We start from the raw sequence: 18,710 nt of genomic DNA on the forward strand, positions 1-18,710 counted from the left end.
ACAGATTGTGTTCGAGTACAATTCTGCTGCTGCTGATGGCCCACAGCACCTCATGGACGCCCAGCCTTGAGTTGCTAGATCTGTTTGAAACCTAACCAATTTAGCATGGCGGTAGTGCCACACAACACGATGGAGGGTATTCTCGATGTAAAGGCGAGACTTCGCCTTCACAACGACTATGCGGTGATCACTCCTACCGATACTGTCATGGACAGATGCATCTGCGGCAGGCAGGTTGGTGAGGATGAGGTCAAGTCTGTTTTTCCCTCTTGTTAGTTCCCTCACCACCTGCCGCAGACCCAGTCCAGCAGCTATGCCATTTAGGACTCGGCCAGCTCGGTCATTAGTGGTGCTACCGAGCCACTCTTGGTAATGGAGATTGAAGTCCCCCACCCAGAATGTGTCCTGCGCCCTTGCTACCCTCAGTGCTTTCTACAAGTGATGTTCAACATGGAGGAGCACTGATTCATCAGCTGAGGGAGGGCGGTACGTAGCAATCAGCAGGAGGTTTCCTTGCCCTTGACCTGATGCCACGAGACTTCATGGGGTCCGGAGTCGATGTTGAGGACTCCCAGGGCAACTCCCTCCCGAATGTATACCACTGTGCCACCACCTCTGCTGGGTCTGTCCTGCCGGTAGGACAGGACATACCCAGGGATGATGATGGTGGAGTCTGGGACATTATCTGTAAGGTATGATTCTGTGAGGATGACTATGTCAGGCTGTTGTTTGACTAGTCTGTGAGTCAGCTCTCCCAATTTTGGCACTAGCCCCCAGACGTTAGTAAGGAGGACTTTGCAGGGTCAACAGGGCTGCGATTTCCATTGTCGTGTCTGGTGCCTGGGTCGATGCCAGGTGGTTCTTCCGGTTTCATTCCTTTTTTGTGGCCTCGTTTGATGATCCTTCCAAGATATCATCCTTCCTCACTGCTGTAATTGATTACTTGATCAATATTGCGACCCTCCCTCCTCTTCTATCCCCCTCTCCATCTCATCTGAATACCCTAAACCCAGGAATGTTGAACTGCCAATCCTGCCCTTTTAGCCAAGTCTCGGTCATAGCTATGATATCATACTCCCATGTGCCTATCTGTGCCCTCAGCTTGTCTATCTTATTCCTCAGGCTCCTTGCATTAAAATATATTCCATTTAGCCTTGCTAAACTTACTTCTTTCTTATCTAGCTTGTTTCCTCTGCCTTCCAGACTCACTTACCAGTGTTTTAACTTCTAATTCCATCTCTGCATCTCTCATCTCTGAACTACTTTTCAGGGGACTTGGGGATAAATGTGCAAAAATCATTGAAGGAGCCAGGTTAATGAAGCATACACATGCTGGCCTCCATAAATAGGGGCATAGAGTACAAAAATAAGGAAATTATGATAATCCTGTATAAAACGCTGGGTCGATCCCAATTGGAGTCTGGTGGAGGCAGATTCAATTGTGACTTTTAAAAGAGACTTGGATCGTTATCTGAAAAAGAATAATTTGCAAGGCAATGGGGAAAAGGTAGGAAGTGGCACTAGGTGAATTGTTCTTGCAGAGAGCTGGCTTAGACACAACAGGCTGAATGGCTTCCTGTGTTGTAACCATTCTATGATGCTAACATTTTTGTGCTTCTGATGTTCAGACTTAGTTGCTCATCATTTTGAAACAGGCAGATCCATACAATAAGACTAAATGCCTCTAATTTGTATGACTGTTAAATTGTAACTAGGCGTTTTCCAAAAAATTAATCCTCACTTCAGTTGGTATCACTCCATTCTGGGTCAGAAGATGATGAGTTCAAGCCCTGTACCATAAATTTAACATTGACTAATATTCCTGTGTATTATTAAGGCACTGCTGTATTGCTAGAGGTGCTATCCCACTGAATGAGACACTGAGCTGAGTGTTGTACACCTGATTAGGTGAATGGTCGTATCCATGGGCAGAATTTTACGCGTCGGCGAGCGGGGGCGGGGCCTGCTCGCCAACGCGTAAAATGATGCGCGGTGACATCAGGGGGAACTCCTGATGTCACCGCACCCCATTTAAATTTTCAGGAAGGCGGGAGTGCAGCAGAATCAGCTGTGTGCCTGCCAACCTGTCAGTGGCCAATTGAGGCCATTGACAGGGTCAATTAAGTAATTAAAGGAGCTGCTAGGAGCCCTGGCCGGAACCAGAAAATACATGAAACCTCATCCACGGGCAGGATGAGGTTTCATGTAGGCTTTAAAAAATTTAAATAAAAGGTTTGTGAAAATTATGGACATGTTCCAACTCATGTGACATTGTCACATGAGGGGACATGTAAGGGTAATTTTACTTTTCTATTTTTGTCTTTTTCACATTTAGAGCCGATCTCCCTGAGGCAGCACTTAGCCTCAGGGAAATGAGTGCGCTGTTTCATGCGCATGCGTGAAAGAGCACACTCTCGATTTTGGGATTCCCTCCCTCCCGCCCGCACAGGGAGTGCATAGCGCTTCTGTGCAGACGTCACGCTGGGCGGGCCTTAATTGGCCTGCCCACGTAAAATGGCAGCGCGCCTCTGATTGGAGGGGCCACTCAGAAGCACGCCCGTACGCGCCCACCTATCAACCTCCCCTCCCCCCCAACGGGGGGAAAATTCAGCCCCATGAGACTGTTTGAAGAAGGAATTTTTTTGGGCAACACTACTCCGTTTAATGAGTCATCATATTACTGATTCTATCACAAAATGGCTGGTGCGTTTGCTCACAAAGGTCACCACACCTCGTGTAATTCATTATCATATGGCAGTCTGTTTTTCGGTGTTGTATGTTTGTGAAAGAAGTTTGGTTATAAAGGAGTGTTATGCAGATTAGTTGAATTCAGGAATAATTAGTTGAAACATAGCACAGCTCTAGAAATAAAATAGCTAATAAATCCCTAAGTTTTAAAAAGTATTTTAAGGGTACATAAGATATCAGCACTAAGCTACTGCTTGCATGCAAACAAATGAAATTATCTAAATTAAGTTACTGATAAAGTTACTTTTAATTGTATAAAATACTAAGTACATTAGGTTGTAATGAAAAAGGCATGAGATAGTGGTGCTACATATACTGAGAACACAGAAGAATATATTTTTGGATTTGAGCCATGCATTCTAATTACTTGAAGCCTGCCTTCAAAGAAACTGATGGCCATAGCTATGTAAACCCTCCAAGTGATTAGATGTCAGGATTAGTGTAGTTTAGATTTTATAAATAGCTATAATAAAGTCCCATATCTGCTGCTTGAGGTAAGCCTATTGGTTGTCTTTTGAATACTTAAGTGAGGAGTCTGTTTATGTTACAGCAGCTCTAATGTACTTGAGGATTAACTAATTGTATTTAGTTTGAAGCATTTCTGAAATGTAAAACCAAAATGCACGTGCACTTTTTCTAAGCTGAAACATCAGAAATAAAAATACATTGCTTGAAATATGCAGCAATCCCAACAGCAACAGCAACTGTAAAGAGAAAAAAGTAGGTTAATGTTTGGGTCTATACCCTTCTTCAGTAATGAACAAAAATAAACAAGGCCCTTTGTTGCGTGGAAAAATGGGGATGGGGAGAAAGGAATGGGTGGGAAGAGACAGTTGCCGAGGGAGTGCACAGGGTTCACACCTGCACCTAAATGGTGAAACCCGAGGATGGTCCTGCATTATAATGGAGCTAAGGAGGCGTGACAGCCAGCTGACTTTGAGGAGTGCAAGATCTGGCCACTGCAATAGTCACTGCAGCGCCCTGGTAATTGGGCCAGGTCTGAGTTCCAGGGTTGAATCAAATCCAGGGATCAAGGGAGCTGGGATCAGCTCAGCTCATTACCTCTAATCAGATCAGAGCCAGTTCCAGGAGAGGATGTTGGGTTTGGATTTTGGAGCAGCGGTAAGCTTTTTCTTTAATGTGGGGTCAAGAGGAGCACTCTTGTCCCTCCTGACTACCAAGTTTAAGTAAGCAAGGTCTAGTTTTAGTGAGTGTAGTCTGTGAGCAGATACACGTGAGACTAATTGTTATCTTGTTTTAAAAGTGTTTAATGTATAAAATGGAATTAAAAATTTGAATATTCGTATTAACCATGGTAATTCTTAAAAATTTATTTTCTCAATAAAAGGGACCAAATGGACAAAAAAAATACCAGATTAATTTGAAGAGTCAGTCGGGACCTATTCATGTTCTGCTTATTAATAAGGAGTCCAACTGCTCAAAGCCTGTAGTGTTTCCAGTTCCTCCACCAGATGACCTAATGAAGCCACAACAAGATATTGCAATACCATCATTCCCAGAAAAATTCTCTTCGACTCCACTTCCGTCAGATCGAGTTGTCTCCCTAAAGGAGCCGTACCTTGCTCAGGCAGCCATACCCAGTCAATCTCCTGGTGAGTTGTGGAAAATTAGCGACTTACATTTACATAGGTTATGTACAAAAGTTGCCTGGTCTTGGGTAGAGTTTTTCTATGGATATGTGTCATTAGGAGGAAGTGAAGGCAAGTTGAAATTTGAGCTGCCACACAATGCTCATACAAAATGGATCATCACTTTATTTTTCAGTCATAAATATATAATACATAAATACACTAATGGAGCAACAATAATTGTAACTTTTTCTCACTGCAAGTAAGTAATATTCTTCAAAAAAATCTTTGTACTTAACATTTGCAATATCAGTCATCTTAGATCATGATTTTCTATGTTTCTATGATTTGCCTTAGCACTACTGTTTTCTTTGCCCTATCCTTCCTACAATAAAAGGACAAGGAATGTCTGTTTCAATGTGCTAATTTAAATGTTACGACTATTTTAAAATCAGATTGTGGCCTGCAGCTGCCTAGTATTGCATCAGGTGTCCTTTACTCAAACGTGGCAGATCCGCCAGAAATTTACAAAGGGATGACAACTGAATCATTACAAAACATTCGGGAGCAGAACGGATTACAATCACTACTTCCCATAGATGTTGGGAGCATTCTCAAAAATCCTCCAACATCATATGAGCAAACAAAGACAGAAGATTCAAGTGGTAAGGAAAAACCTACGGCAAAAATTATGGAGTTTGTGTAACATAAGCAGCGCTTAAAATTGTTTTTTCTTCTCTGTCCCCATTTTTATTCTCATTTCTCAGGTTTGTCTCAGCATGAGCTTTTTTTGTTTTAAAGTATCAGGCAAAACATTTGTATAATTTTAATTTAATGCATCATAATTTTGAGCTGCAAAAATTAAAACAGCTCAACGTTGCTAATCTATACATGGTTGGAGTGAGCACACCAGTCTTCTACCACTAAAAAAGAATCAAGGCACTTTGTCGTTTGCATTGTATGTTGTCTTTAGAGATGGTGTTGCCTTTGAAGGTATGGGCTAGTGTAGTGTCTTTTGTTTGTGTTCTTTGCCTCTAACTGCTGTATTGTTTAATTTAATATGAGACCTGAAAAATAACTGCTTGGGCAAGGTATCAGAGAATTGGTAGCACCTTCGGAATGCCCTGTACAATTGCTGTGTTTGAGAGATGAGACAAATGTTAAACAAAATCATGAAGTATTGACCAACATTAATAATTTGGTGATGGTGTTCCTATGATGGTGCTCTTGCCCTCCTTAGATTAGAGGGCACAAGGCTGGGTGCTGCTGTCCAAATTAGTTTGTTAAATTGTCAGATTACTTCCTGTACATCGTACTTTCTGCAGCCACAGTGTGGAGGAGATAAATGTTCGATCCAGTAGCCTATACATTAGTCAAACAAGTTGCTATACCCTGGATGATATTGAACTGCTTGAGTGTTGTTCTGGCTGCACCAATCCAAGCAAGTATTCCATTACACTTGTGACTTGAGCCTATTAAATGTCGGAAAAGCCTTGGAGTCAGGAAGTGAGCCTCTTGTCGCACTATTGTGTAGTATAATACTTGTATACTCTGCAAACTTGCTGGGTTATCATAATTTTGGGATTAACACTTTTTCTGCCAAATGTAAACTGTAGCTAAACAAATAGTTAATGTGTATAATTTGCAGGCAAGTGGCAGAATGCAGGGTTTAAGTACATTGCAAAATTTGTGTTCATTTTCTTTAATTATTTAAAAACTTGTGCAATCCACTGCCTGTAGTGTGAATAGTTAATCCTCAGTTGAACTGTTCTCATAAATTTATTGCATTTTCTGCTGCTTTGAGTTTCAACTTAACCAAATGCCAGCCCACTTTCACCGGTTTGGGTGAATCCTGCAATGAATTGCATAGGAATGTAAAAATCTACTTTGGTACATCTGGCTGACTCCTCACATATTTAAAATTCTTTTAAACTTGGTTAACTGAGTACAAGAAGTGCTTTTTGCCTATTCAGCCTATGTTGCCCATTCAGTTGTATCCAATGGGTTGGGTTGTTAGATCCAAATTACATTACAATTTATAGTATTAAATATCTGTAACCCAATTATTTGTGCCATTTGAACAAATAGCATCAGCTAGTCAAATTATTCTCCTATTAAATGCTACCTTTTAGCAAGATGCAATCGGTTGAATGTATTTGGATGCAAGTATGGTAACAAGAAGCAACAGCCTGATATGTCAATGCAGAAACTTGAAATAATGAGTGTGCCTTCATCAACTATTGCCTGGACAGAAATGCATAGCTCCCTGAAGACTAAATCCTGACAAGTTATTGTCATGGGACTGTACCTGTTACACATTGACTAAAGAGGACTAGGTAAACTGTAACCTGATATTATTGTTCCTGCCCTTACAGAATTTCCTCTGACCCTGATTGCCAACTTTTGAGAGTGAAGCCTTTTGTAAAGATTGTAAATATGACCTGTAATGGCAAGTGTAGTGAGACAACACTGTACTGTATTGAAAGGATTGCACTTTATGTAATGTCAAAACTTTTGTAATGTACCTTTACAAATTGTATGAATAAAACATATTTTTGAGGAAAATATCCTTTTATAAATACAATGGGATGAATTTTTAATCGACACAGGAAGTTGATGGGCCTGGAATTTTCCAGCACTGGCTAATGGCTGTTTTGCTGGCACAGTCCTGCCTCCAGGTCATTTTCCAAAAGGCATAGCCGGGGCCAGAACAGCTACCTGTCTGCAAGCAGCAGTTAGCCATTTGAACCAATGACGGGGCCTATTGACAGGGCCAGAGAAAGGAGGTGGCCTCCAGGTGGAAGACCAGGTGACCAATGCTCAGTTTCATTATTTATACATTCCCACACCCACAGCTGACTTACAAATGGCCACAGGCCACCTTTTGGACAGGTTCCCCCTCCACGAGGGCAATCTGGCAGCTGAGACCATTTTTAAGTCGTAAAAGTGCTGAGGTGGCACCTCCATCTTGAGGGTCTCTCTCTCTCTCTCTCTCACCCCCCATCTTTAACCCCATTGGCTCCATCAGCTTCTGGTGCCCCGTAATTGGATGGTGAATGCGCCCTCTGGCTGGTAATTGGTCTTTCAATCAAAAATCGGGGAGTGCGTGCCACCACCATGCTGTGGGAGATTGGGACACGGATATTATCCCAGCCCCAGAACATAAATTCATCCCAATGTGTTGGATAATTCTGTGATCTTTGAGATCTCTAGCTCAATAGCATTTGAATTGTTTTCCTGACTAAACCTGTACACTTTTTTTTAATTTCAGGAACTATTGATGGAGACATAATGGATGAATTTATGTCATCGGATGGTAAGTTATATCTTATCAATCACTACTGTAAAATTTGCATTATTTTTAAAAAGACCATTGTATCTCCCACAAGTGTAACCTTGCTCATTCTTTGATGGAAGTTTAGTTTATAGGAATTTTTCTATTGGTTCACATACCCTGTGAACAGGGTAAAACATTTAAACACAAAATTATATAACTTTTAGGACATTAGATTGAGTTAAATTAATTTCACTGTTGTATGTAAGGTGTCATTCTGGACATTGTCCTTGACCAGAGAAAGCAACATTAAAACCCAATGGACAAAAATACTCGAGCACTATATTTTAAAGGAGCTCCAATCAATGCCAGGTCAAAGGAAAAGATGAGACGTAAGCAGGTCAGGAACATTGCATATGATGGCTGAATTCCTTTCAAAAAGTCAAAACCACAAAAATGAAACGAAGGGCGGAATCATTGCAGAATTGCACTAAGTGCGGTAGCGGATGTGAAAAATGATGTTTGGCAGGTTTTCACACTGCATAGTCTGCTTCCCACCTCATTAATTATGCAGCCACAATAAACATGCTGTCTCGCTGGCAGGTGGCCTCTGAATCACCTGCCACACCGTTAGCTTATTGTTTCCTCACTCTGGGTGCAATATCTAAACTGCAGCTGTGCACACAGTTCTCGATGCTTTTTTTTTATTCATTCGGGATGTGGGCTTTGCTGGCTGGGCCAGCATTTATTGCCCTAGTTGCCCTTGAGAAGGCGGTGGTGAGTTGCCTTCTTGAACCGCTGGAGTCCATGTGGTGTAGGTACACCCGCAGTGCTGTTAGGAAGAGAGTTCCAGGATTTTGATCCAGCGACAGTGAAGGAACAGTGGTATATTTCCAAGTCAGGATGGTGAGTGACTTGGAGGGGAACTTCCAGGTGGTGGTGTTCCCATGTATCTGCGGCCCTTGTCCTTCCAGATGGTAGTGGTCATGGGTTTGGAAGGTCTAAGGAGCTTGGTGAATTCCTGCAGTGCATCTTGTAGATGGTACACAACTGCTGCCACTGTGCGTCGATGGTGGAGGATTGGCTTGATGTGGTGCCAATCAAGCGGGCTCCTTTGTCCTGGATGGTGCCAAGCTTCTTGAGTGTTGTTGGAGCTACACTCATCCAGTCAAGTGGGGAGTATTCCATCACACTTTGGACTTGTGCCTTGTTGATGGTGGACAGGCTTTGGGGAGTCAGCAGGTGAGTTACTCGTCATAGGATTCCTAGACCCTGACCTGCTCTTGTAGCCACACTATTTATATGGCTAGTCCAGTTCAGTTGCTGGTCAATGGTAACCCCCAGGATGTTGATAATGGGGGATTCAGTGATGGTAATGCCATTGTAAGCCAAGGGGTGATGGTTAGATTCTCTCTTGTTGGAGATGGTCATTGCCTGCATGTTGCTTGCAACTTGTCAGTCCAAGCCTGGATGTCGTCCAGGTCTTGCTGCATTTGGACATGGACTGCTTCAGCATCTGAGGAGTTGCGAATGGTGCTGAACATTGTGCAATCGTCAGCGAACATCCCCACTTCTGACCTTACGATGGAAAGAAGGTCATTGACGAAGCAGCTGAAGATGTTTGGGCTTAGGACACTACCCTGAGGAACTCCTGCAGTGATATCCTGGAGCTGAGATGACTGACCTCCAACAACCACAACCATCTTGTTTTGTGCTAGGTATAACTCCAACCAGTGGAGAGTTTTCCCCCTGATTCCCATTGACTGACTCCAGTTTTGCTAGGGCTCCTTGATGCCACAGTCGGTCAAATGCTGCCTTGATGTCAAGGGCAGTCACTCTCATCTCACCTCGGGAGTTCAGCTCTTTTGTCCATGTTTGAGCCAAGGCTGTAATGAGGTTAGTAGCTGAGTGGCCCTGGCGGAACCAGGACTGCTCCAGTGAAGACATGGCCCTGAAAGCCAAGAAGAGTTCATTAACCCATCACTGGAATGCCTTTTGGAGGCCCGCCGTGATGTCCTCCACCCCCTCTCTGGCTGCAGGAGGTCCAGCAATCTTACCACTCCAGTTTGGGAGGCAGTGGTAGTGGTGGTCAGTGCCAACACTGCACAGAGAAGAGGTTGGCCATCCAGTGCAGAAAGAGGATGAATGATCTCATCCAACCTGTCAGGGTAAGGCAACAATCTTATCACTCTAAATGCACACAGTCACAAGGCCATCACACATTCACTGGCATCTCTCTCTCAGCCAACTCAAGGGACATCACCACTCACTCTCTCACACGCACCCTCACATCTCCATCTGGCCTCATCTCTTCTGAAGACAGCCTCCTCAGCCCTCACTTTCTGGAGGACACTTGCGCATATCAACATGTGCCCCGCACATACCCTGGGATACACCCCTTCCCCAATACAGATTCCTCCCTACAGCCTTTTCCCTTGCCTGAGGTAACTTCTTCCCCTTCCCCAAGCAAGTCCTAGCCCTGCAGCTGTTGAAAAGCTACCCCGCCTTATGGCTGGTCTCGTAGGTAGAGACCTGCCTGTTAGTGCCCCCTAAAAGTGATGTGATACTGCCTGCGAAGCCTGGCACTGATGACTGCAAATGCTGCCCAAAGCAAGATAGGCAAACAAACTTCGACGTCCCGAGCAAAGTGCAACTCGCCAGGTACATGTCGCTTATGTACAGTGGGTGTGATGCCGGATGATCCAGCGTGGTGCATGACAATTCTGGCAAGCCGAGCTTCTAATGAGATGCTGAAGTATTGAAATTAGGCTCCTGACGTGCAGGGGCGGGAAACACAGCCCGCCATTGATGGGTGGAGTGCACGACCACAAACTGATTCACGACAGCATAAAGCCAACTTTTGGCCTTCTCGCCATATTGTCCGCTAATGCCGCTAAACGCCCACCGCCAATGGGAGCGGTAAACTCCACCCAAAGATTTTCCTTCCTTTGTTCAACATGCACAAAAAAAAACAAAATTGTACAGAACTTGAATAACATAAGTACTTGTTGGAGAAAAAAATTGCAGAAATATGAGGAAGCGTGGGGAAGTAGGACTAACTGGGTTGCTTTTGTAAGAGCCAGCGCGCACACGGTGGATGAAATGGCCTCCTGTGCTGTACCACTATAATTCTATGAAATGGAAAGAAGGTTATCGGGCCAGTTTACAATGCAACAGAACCAAATTACTATATTCATTTGGTAGCTTACGATAAACTGTAATGCTTATTATTACAGGCATGTACACTGCTTCATTTTGCAGACATCCTCACCAGCTACTGATGTGATTCCCTGATCCACTGCCTCAATGGGAACAATGCTCAAAACACATTTCAGAAAATTGTGACCGTGCAGCCCCTTATTTTCATGCTATAAATTTTATCATTTGCGTGTGATCTTCAAAGACACATTCCTTGTACATGCTGCTCCCTGTTGGAAGTGCCATATCGTGTTCACTGTATACTGCCCACAAAATGGCCATAGTGAACTGTCCACTTTTGAGATTGAAGTCCTAGTGTAGATCTTACATAGTATTTACAGCATGGAAACAGGCTGTTGGGCCCAACAGATCCATACTGGTGTTTAGCCGCCAGATAGACTTCGTCCTACCCTACATTATTTAACTTCTTCAATAATTCCTCCTGTTCTTTTCTTCCTTGTGTGTTTATCTAGATTTCCCTTAAAGTAATTTCTGTGTAGTCACCTCAGCCACTCCTTGTAGCAAGTTCCATATTCCAACCATTTTCTGAGTAAATTCTCCTGAATTCCCTATTGAATTTGAGTGACTATATCATAGTTATGGCCCCTAGTTCTGGTCTCCCCTAAAGCATTTTCTCCACATCTACCAATGTTCCATCCAGTTTCTGTTTGCTGTGCGCAGCCTGCTTGTTGCACTGTGAAGTTCGTTTAAGAATAATGCGGGTCATGGGTGTCCTCATTTTAAAGGGAACATTGCTTTTGAGCAGCTTGTTTCCTGTTAGCTCTTAGCACAGCTAAGAGGAAACATTGATGTCTACCCTACCAAATTCTTACCTGTCAGGTCATTCTTCAGCTTTCTCTTTTCTAGAGAAAAGGGCTTCAACCTGTTCAGCCTTTCCTGATAAGTCTATTCTCTCACTTCTGGTACCATCCTTTTGAGTCTTTTTGTGCACTTTCTGCCGCGCCTCTATGGCCTGAATTTTACACTTGGCACATCCGCTCCTGCCCGTGATCGGCTCCCGACCACGATTCCCACAGGACGGTAAGAGGAGGCCACCTCACCAAACCAGGAAGGAATGGATGGAGGTGACTGCCCAGGTGAGCGGGCATGATGTTGTGCACCACACTTGGCTCCAGTGCAGAAAAAGGTTCAGTGACCTTCTGTGCTCTGTGCCAGGGTGAGTACTGAGTCCGTTTGGAACTGTGTATAGATGTCTGAGTAGGTGGCAGGACTTGTTGACGCTCACGAGCGTGAAATGCAGAGTGCCAAATGGCACATACCCCTGTGCCTTGAGAGATTGAAAGATGTGCCCAGTTGGTTTGGATGTATGCAAGGGTGAGGTGTCCCAATGTGATGGGCACCACCTGTATCTGTTGATTGGTGGGGATGGTGTTATGGTCTGGCATGTAGAGGGGGTCTCATGAAAGCACTTTCGTCCTTACAGGGGAAGAGAAGTCATAATGTTCAGGAGTGAGGATGAATGGGTGGAGGTGTGCCCAACCTCCTTATTTAGACGCAGGTGGAGGAAGAAGCTCTGGAGGTTGCTTACGAGCATGGAGCCAGGTCCACAGGTCATGGAGAGGCAGGGGTCTCAGAGGAAGGTAAGAGTTGAGTGGACAGGGAAGAGACAGGGTTGGGTATAAGAGATGTAGGGCAGTGGCATTTGGAATGGGATGTTCAAACCAATAGTCCCTGTCGCTTGCCCAATCACAATGCGTCTGTGAGGCAGTTGTCAATTATGAGAAGCAACCAGAGTGCCTGCACTGTGACTTCGTAATGATGTTAACTACTGACATTTTCTCTTCCTTAGGTGCGCCATCTTCACAGCACCTGTCAGACCCCAAGGACCCTCCTTACCCCCGAGGAGGAGCTGCTCACAGATACACCTGCGTCACATCCTCCCTTTGAACCAAGCACCAACGCAGGCACGCCGGCGGGCATTGGCGTGTCGGATCAGACGGTACTGCACAGCGTTGAAGGCACATCACACTTGCCTGAGGAGCTGGTGGAGGCAGAGAGCCCCCAGGGCATCGGCAGTCGGAGGATTGCTGGAGACCAGGACGATGCTGAGTACAACGCAGATGATGAGCCTCTGGAGTCGTCTGTCAGGCGGCAGATGGATGTCCAGCGGGATGCACGGGAAGATCTGACAGAGATCCCTGAGGGTCTGCGTGCCATGGTCTCTGTCTTGGAGGGGTCCATGCGGAGCATGAGCACTGCATTGAGCTGGAGCTCTGAGTGCACAGCCTCCTCTATCGAGAGAGTGGCGACTCTCATTGAGAGGCAGCTCCATCAGGGATCTCTGGGGTTGCGTTCAGACCTGTAAGCGCACACACTGGCATTGACCTCAGCAGGTCACTGCCAGTGTGATATATGGATGAGGCACCTAGTAACTCTGCTAGCTGCCCTTCCATCAATGTTGAGCAGGGAGGTTCAAACCAACCTCATGTTGGCGGAAGAGCTGCAGCTCGCATCGGCAATCTCCTCTCAGGGTAATGTAGATGATGGCAGCAGCTCCCCTGCCCCTCTGCCAGTGGCCGTTGTATCTGATGAGACTGAGGAATGCCCAGCCATGGCGCTGCACTCTCCCGCCCAGACAGGACCTGCACAGGCTCTGCCGGCCAGAGGACGGCCGCCAAGGCCATCAAGGCCGATGGTATCAGAGTCAGCAGGCTGCCTCCAACCCAGCTGCCAGCAAAGGGGGTGCACCAAGACATGGCACTCGCAAACGGAAGTTTTATGTCACTATGTTCACAAAAGGGGTTGTCACAAGTGGTTTATCTTTCCTTGGCATGTGTGCACTGGTTCATTTGTAAATGTGGCATCATTATAAAAATGTCGCACTATGTGCAATGATGTTAGTGTGCTTCATGCTTTGGAAGGGAATAGGCTTGGGAGTCGCATGTGAGACAGAGGAAGGGATACAAACTTTATTTCAGAGGTCGGACCTTGACATAAGGGTGACAGGATTGTCTCATCAGGAAAGGTCATTAAGGTGGCGCTACCCTTGCCATCACCTTGACTCCCTGCATTGGATGCCTAGCTGAAAGTTCTCAGAATCAAGGCCTCCCTACCTCCCATAGGAATCCTCACAACACCCTCCGCCTCCTTACCTAGGGGCTCCTCCAGCTTCTCCACAGACCCAGCACTTGAGTCGTTCGCCCTCCGCGGCATGTAAATCAGGATCACTGTCTTCGTCCTCCAATTGGTCCCCCTTTGACAGAGCCAGATTGTGCAGAGCGCACCAAACAACAATAAGCAAGACGCACTCTAGAGGATATTGCAGTGCTCCCCCGATCGGTCCAGGCAGCGGAACTTCATCTTGAGCAGCCCAATGGTCCTCTCAATTACCACCCTTGTAGAGGCATGACTTCGATTGTATCTCTCCTCCACTTTCATCATTGGGTCTCTGAGTGACGTCATGATTCACTGTTTCAGGGGATAGCCTTTGTCCTCCAGGAGCCAACCATCCAATCGAGCTGGAGCAATGAATAGTCTTGGCACCTGGGAGTGTCGCAGGATGTACGCATCATGGCAGCTGCCAGGGTACCTGGCTCAGACCTGAAATATCTGAGTCTGGTGATCGCAAACAAGTTGGACCTTCAGGTTGTGGAACCCCTTTCTATTTACGAAGATACCCAGCTCACCCGGCCACATGCGTACAATCTATGGCTCCCTGGATGCAGGGAAACCTAGCAATTGCAATGAAGCATCTAGCTCGCTCAGGCTGACTGGCTTTGTTGGTCCGGAAATGAATCAAGTTACTGACCTGTCTGAACAGAGCTTCAGTGACCAGCTTGACACAGCTGTGGGCAGCAGATTGAGAAACACCACATAGGTCTCCCATTGGAAAGAATCTGAGTCAAAAGAATTCAGGGCCACAGTAACCTTAAGAGCTACTGGCATAGGGTAGCCACCTACACAGTTTGAGGCGATCCCTGGGCCAATAATCTGGCAAATGGAGGTCACATTGTCCCTAGAGAGCTGGAGCCTCCTTTGGCACTGGACCCACTGGCTGCAGTATAATGGCGTCTTCAGCAGTCCCTTCTGCCTTGTACTTCTGCCAGCCTTGCATCTCCTCTGGCTGCACCTCTCTTTCCACAGGTCACACTCTGGGACGCTGACTGTGGGCACCTGGCCTCCTCTCCCTTCTGGCCCTCCCCTCCTCTTCTGAGGAGGTCCCTCCAGCAGAGTAGACAATCCCCATTTACTGCAATATAGAGTGCACAGGATAGTGCACTGAAGGGGGCCCTCAGCAGAAAACCTCTGAAAATGCTGGTGAACCAGTGTCCTCCAGAAGACAAAGAAAATGCAACAAACTGTCTGAAAACCACCTCCAGCCAACTCATAGCAAGTTGAGTAGATAGGAGTTTGCTAAGACCCTGTTTGCCTTTTATCCCACCCTGGATCGAGTTTTAATTAAAAATAGCCAAGTGGCCCGTGTACCGAGTGTGAAATCACACCGGCCACGTAAAATCCTGATGAATTGCCTTCTTAATTAGCCTAATTACCCCTTTAATTGTCAGCTTCTGAGATCCGCCCATGCCCACCGACCATAATATCGCACGAGGGCGTGATGATGTCAGAACGTTCCCCCCATACATCATCTCGCGTGATTTTATGAGAGATTGGGATCACCACGTGCCTGCTCTGACACCATAAGGTTCAGGCCTGTATATTTTTTTATATAACGTGGAGACCAGAACTGTTCACCGTATTCCAAGTATGGCATAATCAAGATCCTATACAAGTTTAACATAACTTCTCTGATTTTCAGTTCTGTGAACGTTCTGATGGAAGCGAGGGCGCAACCAACTGAGCCAAATACTACAGGACAAGCCTCTGTGCTTAGTGTGACAAACGTTTCTAACAATCCACCAGATAGGACGATAGAGGCAAATAGATGAAGAAGTTCAAAGTGAAGCCAGATGCCCTAACTGTAGAGTCGGGTTATTAGTGTAAAGTCCTTTGATGAGTCAAAGGACAAGCTAATCTTAAACTTGTGCTCAGTGAGTTCACCCAATGAGTACATTAGTCATACAGTCTAGAAAAAACACAGGAGTTTCTCCTGGTTCATCCCCTCTAACTTTAACAAAGGAGCCACAGAAACCCTGGATTTTTGTGGTTCCCAATGGACAAAAAGAATTCCTGTGAAAATTGCCCTCTTCTCTCCATATTTTATCCGCAGTCAGTGCAGCATCAGCTGATCTCTAACAGGGGTGGGCTGGTAAAAGTGTTACAATTGGCCTCAGTGCCCTGGGTTTGGGAGGAAAAATCAGAAGAGTTTCTGTTAGAAGAGCATCTTTATGAACTGGTGGAAGACAGAATTAGGTTCAGCTGTGATCCTGCTACAATTGTGCAACTCATTAAGATCACTCACATGAATAATAGCCATTTGGGCGAGTTATTGTATGCAATCTGCAACGGAGAAAATATACCCCAGTAAGGAGCAATCACTTGTCCTCAAGAGAAGTGAGAAAATTGGTGACAAAAAAAAGTCACTGTTTATAACAGGTGCCTGAAGTTTTGTTTTACCTTTAGCCAGTTCTCTCCCTGTAATGTGCTCTGTTTATCCTACAGTCTTTCCCCTCCTTCGACTTTCTCCTCCGCCAGTTGATGAATACAGTTTCAACCTGGATGAAAATGAAGGCGTCTGTGATCTTTTTGATGTGCAGATTTTTGAATTGCCGGTTTTAACTAGTGTGACTACCATCCCGAGATACTGAATCTACCTCTGGATCACCAGCCTTCATAAACTGCTTTGTTCCTATTTGTGAAGTTCACGACAGCATTATGGTCAAGACAAAAGTTTAAGGTTTCTGAACTTGTGTCCTGTACATATTTAAGTCCTACACGGACATTTTTTTTAGAGAATGGTTCAGTTTGTTTCATAGCACTGCCATGTAGCACACAATAGAATCATTTCTTCTTATAATTGAATGTGATACTGCCATGGAATAATCTCATTAATGTTGCAACAAAATTATTTACTTCACTAATGACTTTTCTACTGCCTTTTTTTATTGGGTGGCAGAGAAATTTGATTATTTTTATATGCTGCACACTTTTTTTTAAGTGCCTTTTGGTTCTCGCACTTTAGGAGAGATTTTTATCTTGTAATGTATAGGAAAACCTGTCTCAGTTTAGGACTGAATTTAAGTAGTCTCCTAATGTGCTGTTAGTTGACCACAAGATGTTTGTTTTTATAAACAAGTGGTCTTTTTAGGCCAATTTCACCGTAATTCTGCTATTCCCACACACTTTGATTCAAGGGAAGGTAGTGTGGGTGTGGAGGAAGGATATCTAATAGCAGAATGTAGCCAAAAGACCTAACTTTCATCCAGCTGTAAAGTCTTTTTTTTAATTTTTCCATGGGATGTGGGCATTGCTGGCAAGGCCAGCATTTGTTGCCCATCACTAATCTAGTATACACTAAAATCTACTGGTGAGTAGGATGCACACCAATGTGATTAATCACAGTGCAGATTACAACAAATATATAATAAGTGGATTGTTTAATTTTTGGTCGCTTATTGGTTATTATGCAAATAACTTCAAATATACCCTGCCTCTTCTAACTGTTCAGTGTTCAAATGGATTTGTGATACAACTTGGGTAATTCAGTTGGTCTAAATGTTTGCTTGGACCAGACTACCTTGTACATCTCATGAAATGTTTACAGTATGTATTTTGTTTAAGAGGATAAAATTGTCCCTTGGCGTGCCTCTAGTGTAGAATTACAAAAAAGTTCTTTGTACTATTCAGTTTTTATATTGACCAAAGTTGTCTTTTTTTTAAAAAAAAAGGCACAAAAGATTAAAGTGTCGTGTCTCTGATGTTGCATTCTTTCTTTCGTAGTAAAATAGCGGTTACCAATTTGTCTGGTTTCTCGTAATGCTGTGCTTACAGCAATGGAATATGATTATGGAATTTCAGCCTTCTGGTTGTAGCAGTATTCTACTCGGTCTGGAAAAAATCCAGATCATTTATCACGGCTCAGTATATTTATTCCTCAATCTGTAATTTTGCTTTTAATGTCTTTAAAGGTCACACACTATTTAAGGCGATGGGTAGATTACCATTTTTTTGTGTTCCAGACCTGGATATCACTGTACTCCCCGCTTGAACTTTTCAATTAGACAATATTTTTCTGGTGTCCTGGTTCTCCTTATACTTTGAGAAGTAATAGTTGAGCTGTATATGTTGACATAATGACATTAGTTAAAAATAGGGTGGACCACCTGAAGATTGTCACCTCCCACTCTTTGTTACCCAGGCTACGAACCTTGAGGATCTCAATAGCACCTTGTCCCAGCTGGGACAATATTTAAACTACTGGTGTCTCCGCCCAATCCAATTAAGACCCACAGTCACTGCTTTCCACCTTAGCATCCGATTTGGCTAACAGTGAATCCAGGTTTCCTTTTGCAGCAAACCAGCCAAGAATGAGCCATAGCCCAAGTACTTTAGAGTCATACAGCACTGCAGCCTCATGTACTGCAAACACCTGAAAAGGGTCAAGAAATGATCAAGAACTGAGTAAATATTATGTAGAAACCAGCAGATTAGATAGAGATCCAGCACATGTACTCTTCGTACTGCTAGCCCTGCTCTTGTGTATTCTGTGTGGACAGAGAGCAGTCACACAAAATGCCTGGACACTGTCCTCAACACATCATGCTCAATGGCTCCCAGTCCTGCCTAATGTTCCACCTTCTGATAAGCAGCAGAAGGGAATAAAGAGTTTGATGCGTTGAAGCCAACCCAGAATTGCCAAATCATGAAGGCCTTCAGAACCTACTGAATATGTGACTCATCACGCGAAGCATTCACAGAGCTCAAAAAAGGTTTTAGTGCTGTTTGTTTTAATAAAAAGGACAATGGTGGAACCTCTGGGCTGA

The 18,710-nt window shown here is 44.5% G+C and overlaps 1 protein-coding gene and 1 long non-coding RNA gene across 3 annotated transcripts in view; one reads left to right on the forward strand and one right to left on the reverse strand.

Annotated features, from left to right (window-relative positions):
• LOC144679837 (uncharacterized) overlaps positions 1–16,435 on the reverse strand; it is a 216,087-nt gene extending 199,652 nt beyond the window's left edge. For both annotated transcript variants that reach the window (XR_013576432.1, XR_013576431.1), the window contains exon 1: positions 16,345–16,435. This is a non-coding gene — a long non-coding RNA (uncharacterized LOC144679837). The remainder of the gene's footprint in view (positions 1–16,344) is intronic.
• LOC144679836 (transcription factor E2F5-like) overlaps positions 1–17,645 on the forward strand; it is a 42,366-nt gene extending 24,721 nt beyond the window's left edge. Inside the window, exons 6-9 of the mRNA XM_078540677.1 lie at positions 4,097–4,361; positions 4,793–5,002; positions 7,609–7,653; positions 16,390–17,645. Of these exons, the coding sequence (XP_078396803.1) occupies positions 4,097–4,361; positions 4,793–5,002; positions 7,609–7,653; positions 16,390–16,535 (666 nt within the window). The 3' untranslated portion in view covers positions 16,536–17,645. The remainder of the gene's footprint in view (positions 1–4,096; positions 4,362–4,792; positions 5,003–7,608; positions 7,654–16,389) is intronic.
• Positions 17,646–18,710: the final 1,065 nt, after the last annotated feature.

Source organism: Cetorhinus maximus, chromosome 4, assembly GCF_964194155.1.
Source record: "Cetorhinus maximus chromosome 4, sCetMax3.hap1.1, whole genome shotgun sequence".
Lineage (NCBI taxonomy): Eukaryota > Metazoa > Chordata > Chondrichthyes > Lamniformes > Cetorhinidae > Cetorhinus > Cetorhinus maximus.